This window comes from the organism of the source record quoted next (genome assembly GCF_019968985.1).
Source record: "MAG: Porospora cf. gigantea B chromosome Unknown PgB_NODE_81_length_44291_cov_156.205, whole genome shotgun sequence".
Lineage (NCBI taxonomy): Eukaryota > Apicomplexa > Conoidasida > Eugregarinorida > Porosporidae > Porospora > Porospora cf. gigantea B.
In genome coordinates, this window is record NW_027179282.1 from 26,825 (window position 1) to 44,291 (window position 17,467).

Consider the following 17,467-nt stretch of genomic DNA (forward strand, 5'->3'; position numbering starts at 1 on the left):
TTCGGTCACAGGCCCATCTCTTTTCGCAACTCCAAAAAGCCTTGTGGCGTCTGGTATGCGTCCCACGTCCAGATTTGATACTTGTTCTCCAGAGAGCAGTCACGTAGAACTGGTATTGACACTTGCCCCTGCGGTTCCGAACCTGCGGCTGGCGAAGTGAGGCATAATCCATTCTGGTCGTTAATAAGCCGGACGTACTTCTTGTCGGCAAGAGAAGGTAATACTAGGCGCTTTCGCTGCGCGGGAGATATGTAGTCGACAGTCCAGGTCTGCGGAGTGCTGTTGCACGAGACGGTGAAGTCAGCTCTCTGTCCGTTACCAACACAGGCCTCGTCGTTAGTGCCAGGATGTATCCATCGAAGTCGTTGATTGTATACGAAAAGTTGCTGAGAGGAAGGGTGCATAAGGTTGAAAAGGGAGCCCTTGGCCGGTTGGCGCCTCACAGTCAGCATATTCTTCTGATGAATCGTGTCGGCTACCATCGGATCGAGACACTTTATCAGCGTCATCGAGCGTTGACCAACTAGGTGACGCCCCTTACCTTGGTCCAGACAGTAGTCACTGCCCACGTTGCGGAGCCTGCCAGCGAAGGGCACGTCCTGCGGCCCACGGAAGGTGCTGTCTGGGTAGACCTGCTCCATGTATTGGGAGAAGTTCATTTTCAAGTTGGTCGTTCTCCACTGGTATGCATCAAGAAGGTTTTGACCCCCGAGATCTTCCAACGATTGACTGGTAGGTTGCCCTAACAACAGGTATGTCAGGGCGCCACCTTCATCCATCCAGAGCAGCATGGTTCGCAGCTTGTTTCGGTAAATCTGCAGAGTTGGCGATGCCACATTGGAGTCTGTGGTGTCCTGCGAAATGCTACCGCCTTGTCGGAAGACGTGGCCAATCACAGAGCACCTCGCGGACTCCACTCGTCCGCCGAGCTGCCACGTGCGCAGTGAAAGCTCCAGGTTGTCCATGCCGATGCTGCCTGGCATCTTGGAGTCGAAGCCACCGTCTAAGGTCTCCATGAAGAACTTTCGTTCAACCGCAAACATGCCAGCTGGCAGCACCGGTGTACCGATGTAGTTGGGGTCCTTCTCTTGAGCGCCTCGCTTTGTTGTGGGAAACCGTTGCTGCAGTGCCCCAGGAATTGCCTGCTCCAGCAGTTTCCATTGGAAACCCACAGGAGACCTGAGGAAGGAGGTGTTCGGCTCCAGCGTAACGGGAGACAGCATCACGCTTTCGGGAAACACCACTGCCGTATGTTCTGCGCGTAGACGGGCGACCAAGGGCTCCAACCATCTGTCTCCGAACTCGACGTGGCTGTCCACGAAAACAAGGTAGTCACCTGAAGAGTGCTTTGCTCCGAGAAGTTTGGTTTGCGCGATGCCTTGTCTTCGACTGGACCGCACCACAGTAACTTTTTCTGGGAGGGACCGCAGATACGCGTGCAACCCTATGGACTCGTCAAAGAACCAAGGGTCGCTCGAGAAGTCGTCCACGAGAACGACCTCGTGGAGGAGCGCTGGGGGCGTGCGGTTGAAGACCGAGTGCAGCGTTCGCAATAAGAATGACGGCCCCTCCTCACATACGGGGATGACCACCGACACCTTCGCCCGGCCCACTGAAGTGGGACACGACGCGGGTTTAGCGAAATTGTACGGGAATGGCCGGTCAAGGGGCGTTTGGTCCGACAGATTGCGATTCATACCGCCGAAACGAGAGAGATGCGCGTTGAGCGCCTCCCCCGTGAGTTCTTTCTGGTTAACTTCTGGATTCCACAGCTTGACTCCGCCAATGCTGCGTAATCAGCCCATGGACCGCCTCACACTCCCAAAGGCCCGTGGAGACCCGCACTGAGGGGTGTGGGCCCAGTTAACTTGTCACTGGTTGCCTGCTTGGCCAACGGTTCGCTGTGAACCTCCGTACGGAGCAAGAACTTCCCCACGTAACCCTGTCGAACCAGGAAGAACCCGCACGCCACAGCCAGGGAGGTGATAAGGACTCCAGATATGAAGGAGAGTCTCTTGTCTGTGTTGGTGGTCCCTCCAACCCTCACTTCTCCGACCGTGCTTGCCTTCTGAGTACATGGGCAACCCCTGCGCTTTCCTCTCAAACTTCACCTGTCCGTAGTAGGGGTTGTAGGCGGCCTGTTGAACCCCTGCTGGTGACTGACTGGGGATTCGAGGCTGCGTTGAAGATTGCAGGTTTCCCGTGGAACCACAAGCCTGCATGCGTGTGTAAGGAGGCGAGTATGGCGAGCCGCGTGTCAAGTCTGGCGGGGGATACATCAAAAATGAGTCAATATTGCGAGTGTTTAAGTCACGTCACACACACTAGATCCTGGTTTCTCCAGAGAAACCAGACGGGCTGTCAGCGCGTCGATTTTCGCTGCTATTCGGGGCAAACACGCTCTTTCTGGCCCTGCAAACGTATCCACAATACCTGCTAGCTCCGTAACGCGAGAGACCCGCACGGCAGTCACTGCGGGGTGTGGCGACGGATAAACGTTCGTGTGGTGCCTAAGAGCAGCGTACCCTAGATCCACCATCAGCTCCACTCCTAATGAGGCCCATCTCGTCACTTGCTCCACGGTAACGAAGGCTGGCAGGTGCTGAATCGGCACCGGTTCCGCTTGGATTTTAACGGACTTGAATCGCTGCACGTTGTTGAGCAGTGTTGGCTTTGAACCGGAGATTGACGGGGCGGGAGCTGGATCCACAAGCTTGCAGTGGAAAGACGTTGGAAGTTGCAAGCCTCGAGTGAGGTTCTTCTCGGACGGGCTGACTGAGAAAGGGGACCGGTAGCCTCCCAAGTCGACGCAAGGCGGAAGCGTGAGCTGCTCAACCCCTGCGAAGATGTGCGAGGCTCGGCAGAGGTCATCATTGAATCGTACAAGGTTGCGCGTGAAGTCGAACAAGAGGTGACAAAGACCGTCAACACCTGCCCAGGTGGACTCGATTGACTTCAAACCAGACGGCACTGTGAGGACGTCAGCAAGGTGCTTTCTCGATTCATCACCCAACAGCAGTGAAGGCAGTTCAATCATTGAGAGCGAACTGAGCATGAGGGGAAGGCTGCGGAGGAACAAGAGCAAGACTCTCTGATAAAAGAGCGGCACTGTTTCTTTTTTGGATGCCCATACCTCCTCTTGACTTTTAGGTTGGATAATGTCATGAACGTCCACCGGGGAGTCGACTGCGCTCTCCATGCTTGCAAAAACGGACTTGAAGCTGGAAAGAAGACAGAGCAGCAGTTCAGCCAGTTGGTTTCGGGTCCCGGTAGACAAATTTTTCAGTTTGCAGAGCCCGTGCAACACGCCAACGGAGGCGGCGCACTCCTCCAGAATCGCAAGTTGGGACACTTCACGTAGGTTCGTGAACGTGTAGAGGAATCTGGGTCTTAGGAAGTCAAGGATGGCAGCAGCGTCAACAGTGTGCAGCACGTCGCCAAGGACATAAAGGAAGCGCAGAAAGACGACGTGTTCCGCCGATCGGCGGACCACGCCCTCGTCAATGTCTGCAGGGGGACCGATGATCTCGTACGCCGACCTCCACAGATTAGGCACGTATGCCACCTTCCAAGTGTGCTGGTCGCTGTGGAGGAGACCCAAAGGACTCAGAAACGATTCACACGGATGCGATCTGACAATAGCATTGATAATGTTCTTATCGATGGTCTCTGTCTTGGCCATGCTGTGCACTTCCAGCAGCACCAGACTCACCGCCTGTACCTGCAGCGCGCGCTCGTGGATCATCGCTCCCAGTATCGGGAAGTGAGTAGGCCTATTCACCAGGTAGGGGGGAACATCGTTACCCAGAGCGACGTCCTCCGCCAGGTCTGAAAGCGCCAGGAAGCGCCGATCAGACGCGATCTCGCGGACGAAGTTGGAATGCGGTTCCGTATTGCGCAAGCCTATGAGCTGCAACGAGGGGATGGGTGGCAGGCTCTGAAGGTACGCGCCAAGTATATCGGCCATCCTGAGTCTGACGTTCGGAACGAAAGATCGGAGACTGGACAACAGAAACGTCGCGTATTGCGGCAACAGGATGCTGATGACAGGTAACACGCCTCCCGGGGAGCCTTCTGGTCCAAAGTAGAAGTTGTAGAAGTGGCTGCATTCAAATTTCGTGGCGTGGGCCAAGACATGAGCCTGCTGTTGAGTTCGCTTGCAGGCGCTGATACACGTCAGCAATATGCGCTTCAGGGTGTCCTCTGTCCCAGATGCAATCGGTGGCGTCTTCCCCAGAACCAGAGTCAATAGCTGAATGCTCAGAAGTATCTCCATTGCCAGCTCCAGATCCAACCGGTCGCTCCTCATAAAAGCCACCGAAACGAGGTCGGCCTTGCCACGGAAGAAGTCGTCCAAAAAAGCCAGGAAATCGGCCGCCGACAGCACTGGGACATCTCGCCGCTGAATGTCGTCTTGCAGTTTTGACGCACCAAGCGCATCCACACGCATCGCCTCCAACTGGCGCTGCTGGAACTGCAAATTTGGTGATCCATTCTCCAGCACCGAGACTGATGCAGCGAGAATGCGACAGAGAGGGTCGAAGAGGTCCAGCGAGTCGTTCTTCAGACGTGGTATTAGCAACGTCAGAAGGGAGCAGCACTGCATGTCAGCTACACCCAGAGGAGACGGCAGAGATCTGACTCGTTGGGAACAGCTCTGGAGGATGCAGTCGCACGCAACGGGTGCCGCACGGAGTACGGTGTCTGTGTGGGCGCAAATCAGAGTGTTGAGAGCGATGACCAAGAAGGAGAAGTAGTCCGAGAGAGCGAAGGTCTCGCTCAGCCTGGTAAGCACTGGAAGAGAATGATAAAATCAACAAGCGTCTCAACTCACGATCGCTGTAGACGTCGAGCTTCGCTGTGACAGGCAGCGAGCCTAGTACGGCACCGACGTGAGGTTCGTCACAGGAATCGAGGCTCCAACTGGCGTAGGCCTCGATTAGAGCAAGGCCTTCCTCCACAGCGACAACGTATTGGGGTCCAAAGCGGTCATGTGGGCTGCCAACTGTGAGGTGGCTCTTCACCGAGGGCGGTGTGCGCTCCGACAGCCAGGACACCGTCGTTCCGAAGAGAGTGTTGCAGCAGTCCTTCAACGGCCTCATAACATTATTGAAGCGCAGCTTGTCGCAGTGGCCTCTTCCCGTGGAGTCCACAGCAGCGGGCACGCTGAGCAAGGTCACCGGCGCTCCCGTAGGTTCCATGGGAGCTTCCGCAATAAGAGTATGTTTGGTGCCTGTCGGAAGCAGGCGACTCATTTCCACGCCTCGGCGTCCCAGTAGCAGCGACCTCGGCAGAGACTCCGAAGCAACGCAGCTGTACCACCAGGCGAGGTCCTGCTTTCTGGAACTGGTCATCGCAGCAACCGCTTCGGCACAATCAAACAAAGTCGCTGCGAGATAAGACGTCCACTCAGCGTCTGGAGCTTCTTCGCCCAAGGACAGCGTCAGCACCGTCAGATGAATTTGCAGCGTCAGCATGTCCTGCGCCGCCTCCAGGTGACGAAAGAGGCGCATGCATCGTGCTAAAATGTCATTGTGTACCTTGGTGCGGCGGTTCCACTGAAGAGTGTCGAGTATAGTAGTAAGAGCGTAGCAAGCCAGTTTCAGTGTGAATGAATCACTCGTCCATGGCAGCGTCAACAGGTTGTCGTTCTCCTCGGGATGGGCAGCCGCTTCCAGATGCCCCAAAATCGCTTCGGCCCAGGTCATTCCATCGGATCGCATAAACTGAGGTTGGGAATACGCAGCAACGAGAAGAAAACTGCTCGCCTCTGGGAGTTTAGGGGCACTGCTGACGGCATGATGTCTGAGGATGTCTTCCAACAGAGATTTCTGCATGATAGTGAGGTGCTCTTTTGAAACACGACTAGAGACGTTGACCAACTCTAGACGCAGGTCGAAGTGAGAGCTGCGCCGCCCCAGCAACATGAGGCAACTGAGTACGTCGAAGGCCAGAGGTCGCAGCGTCGGGTGGCTGGTTAGAACCGCAAGGCCCTGGATTGGAGGGACGACGATACCTAACGTCAGTCCAGGAAGCTCGGGTTCTATCATCTGGTACCCAGAAAGGTTCATATCGTAGTACTCGATTCCCGGTTGTCGAGTGAAGGAGTGGAGCCTCTGCCAGTTCTGAATGCCTGGAATGAATTGCTCCCGCAATTTATCAAGCAGGAATGTTTCTGAGCCTATCAGTGCCGAAGCCAGGAGCCGCAGCACACCCAAAGCTGATGACCGAAGCCTGGATGCTTGTCGGTGCCCAGGAATGAAGGAAAACAGATCGGCAGGCTCATAGCTGGTGACGCGCCTCCACGTGGGCCGGGACTCCGTCAGCTGCACTAACAGCGTGGACGACCACAACACGGAGTTCCCCTCGAACGAGGCCGACACAGCGTTGATTGTTAGCAGGAAATCGATCAAACGGCTCTCTCCAATGAAGTTGAGAATACTGTTGCACTCCAGCAACAGGGTTGCCCGGTCCGAGGTCGCCGGAAGCGAGTCGCCGCCGAAACTCAGCAGCAGCTCGGAGTCACGTAGATCGCAAGACGCCAGCACGCGTTCGAAGTTCATCAGGTGGGCCAGTAGAATTTCCACGACATCCAAGTAGGCTGCATCCCACGCGAGTTGATCCTCAAACGCGGTGCAAATGCCGCTGACACGGAAGCTGAAAGCCTGACTCAGTGCGCGAGTCACTGCTTTAATGAAGGTGGTATGAACTCTACCAGCAGCTGAAAGGTGCTGCGGAGGACTTGACGCCTGAACATACTGCATCGCTGGTGAGATGCTACTAGGGACATCTGGTGTCTTCCCACTGCGAGGCTCCAGCGCATTCTCCGCTGCCGACACCACGAGGGATGACATGGACAGCGTAAGGTGTCTCGCCCACCCAACGTGTAGAAGGTGAACATTGGTTCCGAGCATCGTTTTGAGGAACTTTAGGAAGAAGAGAGGGCCCTGTCCGGAGACACCACAGAGCATCAGATCCACGAGGGATGCCCAGAATCTATCAGGAGACTCCACCTGCTCCAAATGACTTGTAAGGACCCAACGATTACACACGGGGTCCAAGAGAATGCCCTGGGAGGGCGTCAGAACCAGAGTATGACCTTGCAACAGGTGACGAAAGTCAGCAGCGGAAAATGGCTCCGCCATGACGGTCAGACTCTTAAGGATTTCAGTGCGACTCCACTGATACGAGTCTCCGCGGTTATCGTAGGTGCACATGAGTTTAAGAAACTCAAACAAGTAGTAAGCAGTTGGCGAGTTGGGGTGCACTTCATCTTCAACAATGCGCACCGCAGAGACAATCTCCACTCCGGTGAACATCCGGTCCAACGCCACTCGCACAAGAGGGTGGAAGCCTGCTAGACGGCAAAGCAGAAACAGTGCGGAAAGCACATCCGCCTTGGCGGGGCAGTCCGGGAAGGCGCCATCTGCTAGGGACTGAAGACCGGCAACCAGAAGGTTGTGCAAAACATCGAACCCACTCACGCCGCGTACTGGGGTCCGAAGCCGGTGGAGTATTTCGCGGATGCGAGCTTCCCCACCAGACGCTCCTGGAAGCGGCACCCGAATCGCTTCAAGTCCAAAATCCACATAGAAGCACTGTTCCTCCAGGAAGCGATCCGTAGACTCTAGGGAAACGCCTCTACAAACAATGTCAGCGATCTCAAAGAACTCTCTCCACGCACCGCAGAAAACTGGCTCTTCTGAGACCTGTTCAACGAAGATCAGATCCCGAAACAGCGCCGACACGACTGGATGCACTGCTGCTTTGTCCAGAAAGCCCACTGAGGATTGCAGTAGCCGCGCAATGACAGGCAAAACGGACATAAACCACCCAGAACGCAGGCTCTCCAGGCTCGACGCAGTCGCCTGTAGTTCCGTGTCGTCAGCGCCTCCGGATCCTAGTTCAATCCATTTCCGCGAGATGGAGTTGTGAATTTTTAGAGTCACCAGGTGAAGGGGGCTTGGTCGGTCAGTGGCTCGGGAAACCAAGCCTCGAACACGACTCAGCTGATCTTCAGGAGATATCTGCGTTGTGATTGTTCCCAACTCGTTACCTTGATTAAGTCGAGAAGAGTTACCAAAACCACGGCTGCTAAATCCAACACTCTAAGATGTAGCTCGGATTTTAGCTCTCTGTCGGTAGCAAGGACCCGAACCAGAGAGTCGATTGCAGTGTTGAATTCTCCACCACGACACGTGGAAGCCCTTCGTAGGAAGGACACCATGAAGTGGTGATGAACTCGAACTACAAACATCTCAAGTTCTAGGGGATAAGCGCGTGTGAAAAGATCAGTAACCAGTTCGAGGTGCATGTTCAGGGAAAGGCAGCTGCTCATATCGCAATGTGCCTCCGTTTCGGCCAGCGCTAAGAGGTCAACGGCAGCCAAGCACTCCTCTTGGAAGTCCCAGTCATAATCAACCGAACCCAGTCTTTTCTTTTCGAATGCGAATCTCTCTTGAAAGCTCTCGTTCATGGAGAGCTCTCCCACATGGACGGACGCGGCGTAGAAGGCTCGTCGGCATTCCATCATCGGCCGGACGCGCTCTAGATCCGCGGTTCCCACAAGAAGGCTCGATATAGACGCCCTTGACTGGGAAGTGGGAGCGAGGTCGACTTCCTTCACATCCAGCGTCTTGAGTAGCAGCTCACAGTAGAGCGAAATGCGTTGTATCGTTGGTGGGTCATTCAGTGCCTTGACGCCGTCATTTCTAGTCTCCTCTGTCATGTCATGGGCAAGCAAGCCAACTAGGGCGCTGAGAGGAGGTGTGGGACACACATCTTTGGCAGCTTCCCACATTTGGCGATTTTTCTGTGCAGAGAGGAGGCTTCAAATATCTTGGTGCGAATCTCGAAAGATGGATTTTGAACCTGAGCAGTACATTCCTCTGTGCTGTGCCACGGTTGAGCTTCACCGACCCTACGAACTTCCCAGGCCCAGCGTGGTCAACTTGTCACAATGCATCTCGAAACACATGAGACGCCCTGTCTGCCAGGTGCTCGCTTCCGAGGAGAACTTTTCGAGCTCCGAGGCACCCGCCGCACCAGTGGACGGCGAGGAAATCGACGCGAACGTGGGCGCCTGTGGCGGACCGCAGCACGTCTTCTCGCACCGACGGGTGTCGAGCTCTGACGTTTGCTCTGCGTGTCCCTTGTGGCTGGTGGAGGCCTCCTATGCGGCCAGGTCCCGAGAAGTGGAGGTGTTAATTGGCAGGAGACCCGATACTCCATCACAAGCTCGATTGGAACTGTGGGTGGATTTGGGTCGACTTCGGTTCGGTGAGGACCTCTCCTGTACACTTAAGCAAACGCTGGCGCTGCTTGCCCTCCATCTTCATCCCCTGCGCATCGGAGAGCAGCCCGCACTGCGTTCCTCTCCCTGCGGTGTATACGATTGCAAGCACCACCAGCCGTCCGACCACGACTCTCTCGCCTCTCTTTACGACTCCGTAGAGAAAGAAAGTCTCCAGAAATCTCTGTCCACACTATCAGACGAGATCTTTTTTTCGGCCTTTCTCCGTAACCCTGGGCTTCCTTCCTCCTCGCTGGACCAGCTGCCACAAGCGGTGCTACTGCGCTTGCTGAACTTTCTTTCCCGTGATGATATGCAGCGTCTTCGCTGCTGCTCCACGTTTCTTTATCGTGAGCTAACCAGAGCGGTTCCGGGCCTCACCACCAAGGACATGTCCAAAAGTATCGATAGGAGTTCGCCTGAGATGCTGAAGGTCTCTAATTACAAACGGCTCACTCAAGGCTTCCACAAGGCAGAGCTCTATGCCCACCAGCAGCACTCCTTGCTACAAATGCAGCGCGTAGAAAAGGCCCGCGTTGGCCCCTTCGCACCACTTGGAGCGGACCTGACTTCCTTCTGGACAGAGTTCCCGGTGCCTTTGCCTCGAGAGAGCGAGACCTCCCGGTTTCTTCTGATTTGCATATCTTCCCGACTAGAGAGCTTCCAGCTTGGAGGCGACTGGGCCTCGATGTCGGCCTTCAGCTTATACCTGTGCGCTTCCACTGGGGTGCTGCAGATCGGCATGTCTTCGGAACTCATCCCAAAACCCGCTTTCGTGTGGCCTTCTGGAGGCTTTCTGTGCGACGATCCGGGCCTTGGCAAGACGCTATCTATCCTCTCTCTTGTGGCCAAGGACTGCTCTGTGGACATGACGACGCCAGCCTTCGCTGCCTACCGAACGGTTGTCCTGCCGCCTGAGGTGTTTACACACCCGGGGCCATTCACCATGGACGACCTCTTAAACGTGAACGAGTCGCTGAGTGCCTGTCCTGCGAAGGGGCTAGTCTGCCTCTATCCGCAGCCCGCCGCGAGACCCGCTGCGAATGCCCTTTGGAATCCCGTGCTGGACGTTAGCGTGTACACGGACATCCAAGCAGCGCTGAAACCCAGTGGGAGGCCATCCGCGGTGGCGAGAGTAATGAAAAGTCTGGCGCCCAGCCCAACGGACCGGTGGATGGCGGAGTCGTGGTCCAAGTTCACTGCCTATCAGGATCAGCAACAGAAGGGTGAGACTCGAATGGGGATGTAATTCAGACCGCGCCTCTCGAAGTGACCGCGCTCGCAAGGCTCTTGATGCCGTGCGGTGCGACGGCGAAAACCATGCAAAGATCCGCAACGCGCTGAAACCAGCGAGCGACGTCGACGAAAGACGTCCAATTCCTATGAGGGCTTTGCTGACCGGACCCTCTCCACTGTATATGGCGTCCACGGCGACGTTGGTGGTTTGTCCCAAGGCCGTATTGAGCCATTGGGAGGCAGAGATTCGCCGATGGTTCCCCAAGATGAAAGGCGTGTATCTACTTCGTTGTCTAGCCCGTTCCGGGCTTAGCAGCCGCTGGAAGTTTGCCAAAGCGCGTATCGTACTGATCAGCTTCCACTCTCTGAAGTCGGTCCTTCGGTTGCGGCGTGATTTCGTGGATCGAGCTGAGCAGGAAGTGCCGAGGGCCTCAGCCCGTGTCAAGAAAAGAAAGATCGAAGTTCCTGAGTGGGTCACGGTACTGCGGCGCCTCCGTCCGGACAAGGCCGTCGAGGACACCCTCTGGAAACGTATCGCAATTCGACCATCCGTGACTGACAGCGAACCGGACGCTCTAGACGTTCCCCTTTGCACGCCGCTCCACCCACTGCAGGCCCAGCGGGAGGCCGAAGACGACAGCATAGCATGGCTCAGGACGTCGTTTCTGGGAGGTATATTTTGGCGGCGGATAATCGTGGACGAGGGGCACTCTCTGGGGATCTCCAAAAGCCTTTCAATGGGGGTGCTGCGCCACCTCAAGGCCACCTCCCGCTGGGTGGTTACCGGCACCCCCGCTGCACGGAGCGTTCGACAGGGAGCTGAGCAGTGGGCTCGCATGTTCGAGTTTATTCGGCTTCCCGTGTCTCTCGGACATCAGACGTCTCGCTACTTTGATTTCATCATTCGACCGCAGCTGATGCGGGGCAACGCTCAGGCTTGGCGGCTTCTGGAGAGGCTCGTATCCTCGTGCTTGGTCCGTCACTCCAAGTCTATGGTCGCCTTGCCGAGGCTCAACGGTCCCAACGTCGTTTCCCTGGAGCTCACTGCTCGCGAGAAGTCTGCCTACAACGACTTGGTCCAGGTGATAGAAAGAAACCTCTTCTGCACGTACTTCTCCAGAGACAACCGCGACTCACTACTGCACCCCAATAATCGCATGTTGGCCAAGGAAGCCATCTGGAACATTATTTTCGTTGGATTCGGCTACAGTTTACTGCGAGTTGGCGTATATGAGTCCGATCTGGTGGAATCCATGGAGATGCTCAGGCACTGCAAGCCTCTCGAACCGTGGCGCGACGTCTACAACCACAAGCAGTACGAGTGGCCAGAAAAGCGGCTTCAATTCGTTGAAGAGACCTTCCGATTTATCCGCCAGTCCAGGTCCGTACTTTGCGACAGATGCAATCGGCGCCTCCGATTCCCCGTTCTGGTTCCGTGTCCTGCTCTACACCTTCTTTGCGTGGAATGCATGCGCGACAGGTCGACTCTGTTCGCCTCGAGGAAGCCAGTCGGAGCCTGTCCTGAATGCGGAGCAGACATCCACAACGACTTTTTTGACCGACTTCAGCCCCCCATCTCCCACGCAGTTGCGTCTGACTCCGCGTTGCATCCCTCTCTGCGTGTTGCTTCTGAATCGCTGTTGACGAAGGCGCCCTCGGGAGTGCTTGCTGGACGCCTTGTCACACACAACCACGTCAACTATTACCTGTGGGGAGACCAGGCGATATCAGCCGACGCCCTGCCAGTGACCGCTCATTCCGCTGCCTCGGTTGTGTCACCTGGCGCGTTCGACTACCAAAACCGCATTGGCGGTCTTCCAGCAGCGCGTATCAGAGCATCTGACTGCCGAATAGTGCCCTGGCGCCTCGTCGACGGCGAAGCTGACCCCGACGTGCAACGAGTCTTCGCCGAGTCCTCGAAGGTCCGCTACGCGTGCAGCAAGATCCTCAGTGTGCTTCGCAGCGGAAGGGGGCAGAACAACATCCCTCCCGAGTTTTGGTCTCAGCCAGACCCTGGGATCAAGAAATGCCCCAAGATTCTGGTGATATCATCGATCACTGAGGAGCTCTTTCTGCTGGGGCAGGTGCTGACCCGCGTACTGGGCGTTCCCTGCGCCCAGTGCCATCCGGGAGTGCCGGCATGGACCGACCAGCTGCTGCGGTTCCAGTTCGGAGACGAGGTCCCTGTGTTGCTGATGTACCTGCCGTGGGGAGCTCATGGCGTCGATCTGTCGTGTGTGTGCACCATACTCATTCTGGACCCTGTCACCAATGTGAACGTGGAGCTACAGGTCGTTGCCCGTGCTCACAGGATGGGCGCCGTGGGAGAGGTCGAGGTGGAGACGTTGGTGAACCAGAATTCGATTGAGGAGACGATCCTCCACCACCGCAGTCTTTGGTCTGGCTGCGGATCCTCGCCTGTGAACGCAGATGTCAACTTGAGCCGTATGAAGAAGACGCCAAGACTGCAGGGCATGGCGGCCATGAGAGGACAAACCCACCTGCGCAGGGCTGACGCGTCAGCAGCACCACAACCTCTTGAATCCGAAGACGAGGGTGTTCCTAAGGAGCTGGACACGTTGCAATTCGAGTACCTCCTTCGCAGCTTGAAACTCATCAACGAGTGAACACGTCAGCATACTTCCTCATGCACTAGAACTAACTCAATTGATACTCACATGTACACATTGAGAAGTCACCAGACAATAATAGTAACTCACATCTGGTACTTCACATCTGGGCCCCCACCTGGATTCTTCGTCTTGAAGATGTTGAGGTGGAATTTATCAAGATGTGAGTGCAGAAGATCTGGCTGTGGCGGCGCGGACAACACCACGTCTTGTTTCGGCCGAGGCAGGAAGAGGTCAAGAAACCTTCGAGCTGGAGACCTGTACTGCCGGCGCGACGCAGAAGCCACGGTCTGCGCACCCGGAGTCGAGTTGACGGGCGACCCCTTCATCGTTTCACCTGCCCTGTAGGCCAGCCGGCTGTTGATGACGACATCGATGTTTCGCTGGGACTGCGACGTGCTCCCTCTGGCGGTGAGCGGTCCAGCAGATATAATGTCATCCATGTCCATCTGTGGGTATTAGACGTCTGAACCTACGGATTCGAGGCTGTCCATGGATATAAGGGGCTCCACGAAGGGTGCAGAAATCAGCTTACGGGAAAAAATAATGTCGACGAACAGCTTCCCGGCAGGCTTGTCACCACGCAACAGCTGGAACTTGGCAGTATGCGAGCCTCCGCTCACCGCCAAGTCGCTGAGCCGTGCCTGGTACTTACCTACAAGCGCCAACTTGCGGGCTTCGAACACTCCGATCTCCAGGAGAAGATCGTGGATCTCTTCCTTCCCCTCCTTTGGTGTAAGTGGCATGTTGAAGCAGGAATTAAAATCGTAGCTAAAAGACTTGGAGGTCGCCAAGGGGCGGGAGGCCAATTCCGCCTCGCCGATTCGGCATTGGAAAGTACCCCGTAACTCACCGCACCACAACGAATGGATTCTCGACAGCATGGCGCTGGTTAAGCAACAGATACTCCACTCTCTTAACTACCACGGTGCACGAGCGGAAGACGTTAACGAAACAGCGTTTGCGGGCCCTCTTTCTCTTAGCCACTCGCCGTCTGTATGACCGTCCAGAGCCGCCTCACAAGTACTCGTCCTCTGAGTGGGCGCTCCCGTTGCTGGACATGTGACTCGCCCTATGGCTGTACAGCACCGATGACGACGAGCTTCGCATGCGTAAATAAGCGTGCGAGTCTGTAGTAGTCGAAGTAGTGGTCGCCCCGGGAGAAATGACCTTCGAGGTGGTTGCTCTGACCAGGGCAGGAGTCCTAGTCTGCGAGTGTACTCGGTGCGTCTTCGCGCCAGAACGTATCATTGGGGAGTAGTTCTTGGAGCCGAAATTGGATGAGGGTAGTGCGAGCATTTTGCCTTGCGTTTTATGGCTTTTGAGTGCAGCTTTGCATGGTTCACTGCTGCTGGAGGCGTTCTGTGTGTGGCCCATGGAAATAGATGTGCCACGCATTGCAGGTGGCAGGCAATAAATAACCTGTAAAAATGACCACCTGTACCGTCGCTTGCCCTGGAGACTTCGCGTCCTGCGCAGCGTGGACATATTTTTGCTACGAATGGAGCTCCAAGAACCCCTGCCTTCCTCCGTGAGACTCGGCCGGTCCTTGCACAGGTTCGCTCACTTTGACTGGCAGAATGGCGACTCAGCAGTAAAGACGTGGCCAATATTTGTTGTCCCAGCCTCCCACTACAGCACGCAGTTCGCTAAGCTCGCACACCGACGTGTATGGACAGACCAGCCGCGGGACCTGCGACTGGGACTCAGCAAGCGCGGAGTGGCCGATGTCGAGAGCGAGTCACCGGACTGCGTTTTGTTGCTGTTGGTGGAGGAGATTCCTCCCTCCTGTCGCTGCTCGTCAGTTTCTTTACGTATACAGACAGACCTTGAACGCCTACAGCAGGACCCCGTCAAGGTGACGACGGCCAACAGCTCGAAGAGGTTACACCCTGCGAAGTGCACGGTGCTCACGCTGGAACTGAGCGCGACGTTAGGACGTCACGGCTGGCTCGACTTTTTGGCTGGAATGTGTTCTACGGACGTGGACGTCGTGGACCTGCCCGCAGACCGCGAATTTGGGGTTTTCCTTACCAGGGTAGTAAGGACCATGAATGACTGGCACCGAAGAGATACCCCCTCGTTTCTGCAGTCCGTACCTTCGAAGCCTCGAACTTTGCAAGTGCAGGACGCCAAGTACCCCTGGGTCTATATGCTGATGCAGTTGCCTGGAGTATCTGAGGCACTGGCCACCGCACTCAGCGGGGTGTATCCCTCTATGGGCTGCCTGCTGAGGCTTGCAGAAGACCCAGACGCATTCAGATCCGAGGTCGCCAACACGCGGCTGCTGCTGGACGGGAAGTCCCGTAGAGTCGGTCCACGGCTGACAGGGCGCTTGCTTCGCCTGTGTCGCGCGGATGCTGTCCCATCGGATGTGCTTGCAGAAGAACTTTAAATGTGTTGTTAGTCACGGACGTTACTTCCGTCTCTTTTGAATCGCCTTCCGTGGCTTGGCCTTCGGCTTCGCACTCGACTGAAGTACCTTGACGGGTCCAAAGAAACTCTCCAGCCGTGACTGGCGCTTCTTCTCGCGACACTTCCGAAGCCGGTCGATTGCAGTCTCCACTCGAGCGGAACTGAAGCTGTTCTCCTCTATCAGGAAGCGCTTGAGCTCCTCGTACTTGGGGTCGTTCCATTCGAACTTAGGGATATCCTCGCTGACTTCAGGAGCCAAGAAGAAGTCCCTTGCAGTCTGAAAGTCAAAGTGCTCCGGCAGAGTGAACCGCTTGTCCAGCGTTGCCACGATGCTCTCTAAGGTTTTTTTCTCCCTTATGAGGTTGTAGGCGGTGGAGGGTCCAATGCCTCGAATGGTGTCGGTGTAGTCGCATCCACACAAAATACAGAAGTCAATGAACTGTTCCATTGTGAGCTGTAAGTCCTCTAAAATCGCTTGGAGATCAATGGACAAGATTGGTTGTGTCTTCTGCCGTGATGCTGACACATTCATGTAGCGTACCAATATGGGCGAGCCGAAGCATAGCGTGTCAGCGTCCTCCGTTGCGACGCCTTGCACCCGGCCGGCGCGACATAGCACCGCGCACTGGGCCTCGGCCTCACAAGGCGCCTCCACCACCGGCAGCCCCATCAGCCGTAAGAGGCGCTTGACGTCTTCGTTGTGCTTGGGCGTGATCTTTACGGACCGCTGAGCCATCTTCGCCATCATCGCCTGGTCCCCCGCGTCTTTAGCCGCCTCGAATGCCGAGGTCGCTTGGGTCCGGAGCGCCTTTCTCTTTTGCAGCTCCTCCAGCTTGATCTCTGGCGGCTTGCCGTCGAACACGTAGATAGGTTTGATTCCAGCCTCCATGAACCGAATCGTCCTCGAAAGAAAGCCGCTGATGTGGCTGGTGTCTTGCCCATCCGCGTTCTGCAAGGTTCTGTGTCTGCTGTTCGCCTGCTCCCCACGTGAAGGATTCGCCTTCTCGAATGGCTATCATGAACTGGTACAACGACATCGAGGCATCAATCGCCAACACCGACCCCATGAAGCTAGCCATGCTCTTCTCAGTAACTCCTTTGGAACATCGATCACGCAGAAATCGAGTTAGCCCTTTGATTCCCATTTGCGGATTAAAAATGTCGAGGCAATAGCGACGTGGGGTGTCACAACTTTATTCACGTGATTGAATTTATGAAAACGTGGAGCCAATGTCTTCAAAGTTGCTCTCGTCCTCTGCGCTGGCTTCCTGGTACTGCTGGTATTCCAGCATCAGATCATTCATGTTAGATTCCGCTTCAACGAACTCATTCACGTCCATGCCCTCATCGATGTAGCTGTGAAGGAAGGCCTTACGACGAAACATGGACTGGAACATGGTCGACACTCGCTGGAACATCTGCTGGATTGCGGTGGTATTCCCAACGAAGGTAGCGCTGACGTTGAGGCCTGTGGGTGGAATGTCGCACACGGTCGACTTAATGTTGTTGGGAATCCACTCCACGAAGTAACCCGAGTTTTTGTTCTGCATGTTCAGCAGCTGCTCCTCCACTTCCTTGGTGCTGACTTTACCGCGGAACATTACAGATGCAGTGAGGTAGCGGCCCTGACGAGGGTCGCACGCGCACATCATGTTCTTGGAATCGAACATCTGCTGGGTGATGTCCGCCACGGAGGAGCTCCTGTAGACGGCGTTGTCTCTCGAGGTGAGTGGCGCGAAGCCCAGAATGAAGAAATGCAGGCGCGGGAATGGGATCAGGTTGACAGCCATCTTCCTGAGGTCGCTGTTTAGCTGACCTGGGAAACGCAGTCCACACGTGAGCCCCGACATGGCGTAGGACACCAGATGGTTCAGGTCGTCGTAGTTGGGGTGCG

At 55.8% G+C, this 17,467-nt stretch overlaps 7 protein-coding genes across 15 annotated transcripts; 2 read left to right on the plus strand and 5 right to left on the minus strand.

Annotated features, from left to right (window-relative positions):
- Nucleotides 1-5: 5 nt before the first annotated feature.
- Nucleotides 6-2,279, minus strand: KVP17_003260 (uncharacterized protein; the record flags this gene model as incomplete). Of its 2 annotated transcripts, XM_068520341.1 has the most annotated exons (3): nt 6-1,788; nt 1,818-2,019; nt 2,048-2,279. In XM_068520341.1, the coding sequence occupies 3 exons, from the start codon at nt 2,277-2,279 to the stop codon at nt 6-8; spliced, it is 2,217 nt and encodes a 738-aa protein (XP_068371550.1). The 2 variants fall into 2 exon arrangements, with proteins under 2 accessions (XP_068371550.1, XP_068371551.1); XM_068520342.1 differs by lacking the exons at nt 1,818-2,019; nt 2,048-2,279 and having other exon boundaries at nt 6-1,697.
- A 26-nt stretch (nt 2,280-2,305) lies between these two features.
- KVP17_003268 (uncharacterized protein) lies at nt 2,306-8,800 on the minus strand (the record flags this gene model as incomplete). 3 transcript variants are annotated; one of them, XM_068520360.1, is made up of 3 exons in its annotated part: nt 2,306-4,794; nt 4,835-8,027; nt 8,057-8,800. In XM_068520360.1, 3 exons carry the CDS (start codon nt 8,798-8,800, stop codon nt 2,306-2,308), a joined length of 6,426 nt encoding a protein of 2,141 aa, XP_068371569.1. The 3 variants fall into 3 exon arrangements, with proteins under 3 accessions (XP_068371569.1, XP_068371568.1, XP_068371570.1); XM_068520359.1 differs by lacking the exon at nt 8,057-8,800 and having other exon boundaries at nt 4,835-7,826; XM_068520361.1 differs by lacking the exon at nt 2,306-4,794 and having other exon boundaries at nt 8,006-8,800.
- A 58-nt stretch (nt 8,801-8,858) lies between these two features.
- Nucleotides 8,859-13,155, plus strand: KVP17_003258 (uncharacterized protein; the record flags this gene model as incomplete). 3 transcript variants are annotated; one of them, XM_068520333.1, is made up of 2 exons in its annotated part: nt 8,859-10,518; nt 10,547-13,155. In XM_068520333.1, 2 exons carry the CDS (start codon nt 8,859-8,861, stop codon nt 13,153-13,155), a joined length of 4,269 nt encoding a protein of 1,422 aa, XP_068371546.1. The 3 variants fall into 3 exon arrangements, with proteins under 3 accessions (XP_068371546.1, XP_068371547.1, XP_068371548.1); XM_068520334.1 differs by lacking the exon at nt 10,547-13,155 and having other exon boundaries at nt 8,859-10,541; XM_068520335.1 differs by lacking the exon at nt 8,859-10,518 and having other exon boundaries at nt 10,711-13,155.
- Nucleotides 13,156-13,244: 89 nt separating this feature from the next.
- Nucleotides 13,245-13,904, minus strand: KVP17_003267 (uncharacterized protein; the record flags this gene model as incomplete). Of its 3 annotated transcripts, XM_068520356.1 has the most annotated exons (2): nt 13,245-13,607; nt 13,635-13,904. In XM_068520356.1, 2 exons carry the CDS (start codon nt 13,902-13,904, stop codon nt 13,245-13,247), a joined length of 633 nt encoding a protein of 210 aa, XP_068371565.1. The 3 variants fall into 3 exon arrangements, with proteins under 3 accessions (XP_068371565.1, XP_068371567.1, XP_068371566.1); XM_068520358.1 differs by lacking the exon at nt 13,635-13,904; XM_068520357.1 differs by lacking the exon at nt 13,245-13,607 and having other exon boundaries at nt 13,617-13,904.
- A 755-nt stretch (nt 13,905-14,659) lies between these two features.
- Nucleotides 14,660-15,553, plus strand: KVP17_003266 (uncharacterized protein; the record flags this gene model as incomplete). Its single annotated transcript, XM_068520355.1, has 1 exon — nt 14,660-15,553. The coding sequence occupies one exon, from the start codon at nt 14,660-14,662 to the stop codon at nt 15,551-15,553; it is 894 nt and encodes a 297-aa protein (XP_068371564.1).
- A 21-nt stretch (nt 15,554-15,574) lies between these two features.
- Nucleotides 15,575-16,718, minus strand: KVP17_003263 (uncharacterized protein; the record flags this gene model as incomplete). Of its 2 annotated transcripts, XM_068520350.1 has the most annotated exons (2): nt 15,575-16,532; nt 16,561-16,718. In XM_068520350.1, the coding sequence occupies 2 exons, from the start codon at nt 16,716-16,718 to the stop codon at nt 15,575-15,577; spliced, it is 1,116 nt and encodes a 371-aa protein (XP_068371559.1). The 2 variants fall into 2 exon arrangements, with proteins under 2 accessions (XP_068371559.1, XP_068371558.1); XM_068520349.1 differs by lacking the exon at nt 16,561-16,718 and having other exon boundaries at nt 15,575-16,462.
- Nucleotides 16,719-16,784: 66 nt separating this feature from the next.
- Nucleotides 16,785-17,423, minus strand: KVP17_003269 (uncharacterized protein; the record flags this gene model as incomplete). The annotated part of the gene is made up of 1 exon (XM_068520363.1): nt 16,785-17,423. The coding sequence occupies one exon, from the start codon at nt 17,421-17,423 to the stop codon at nt 16,785-16,787; it is 639 nt and encodes a 212-aa protein (XP_068371571.1).
- Between the last annotated feature and the right edge of the window lie 44 nt (nt 17,424-17,467).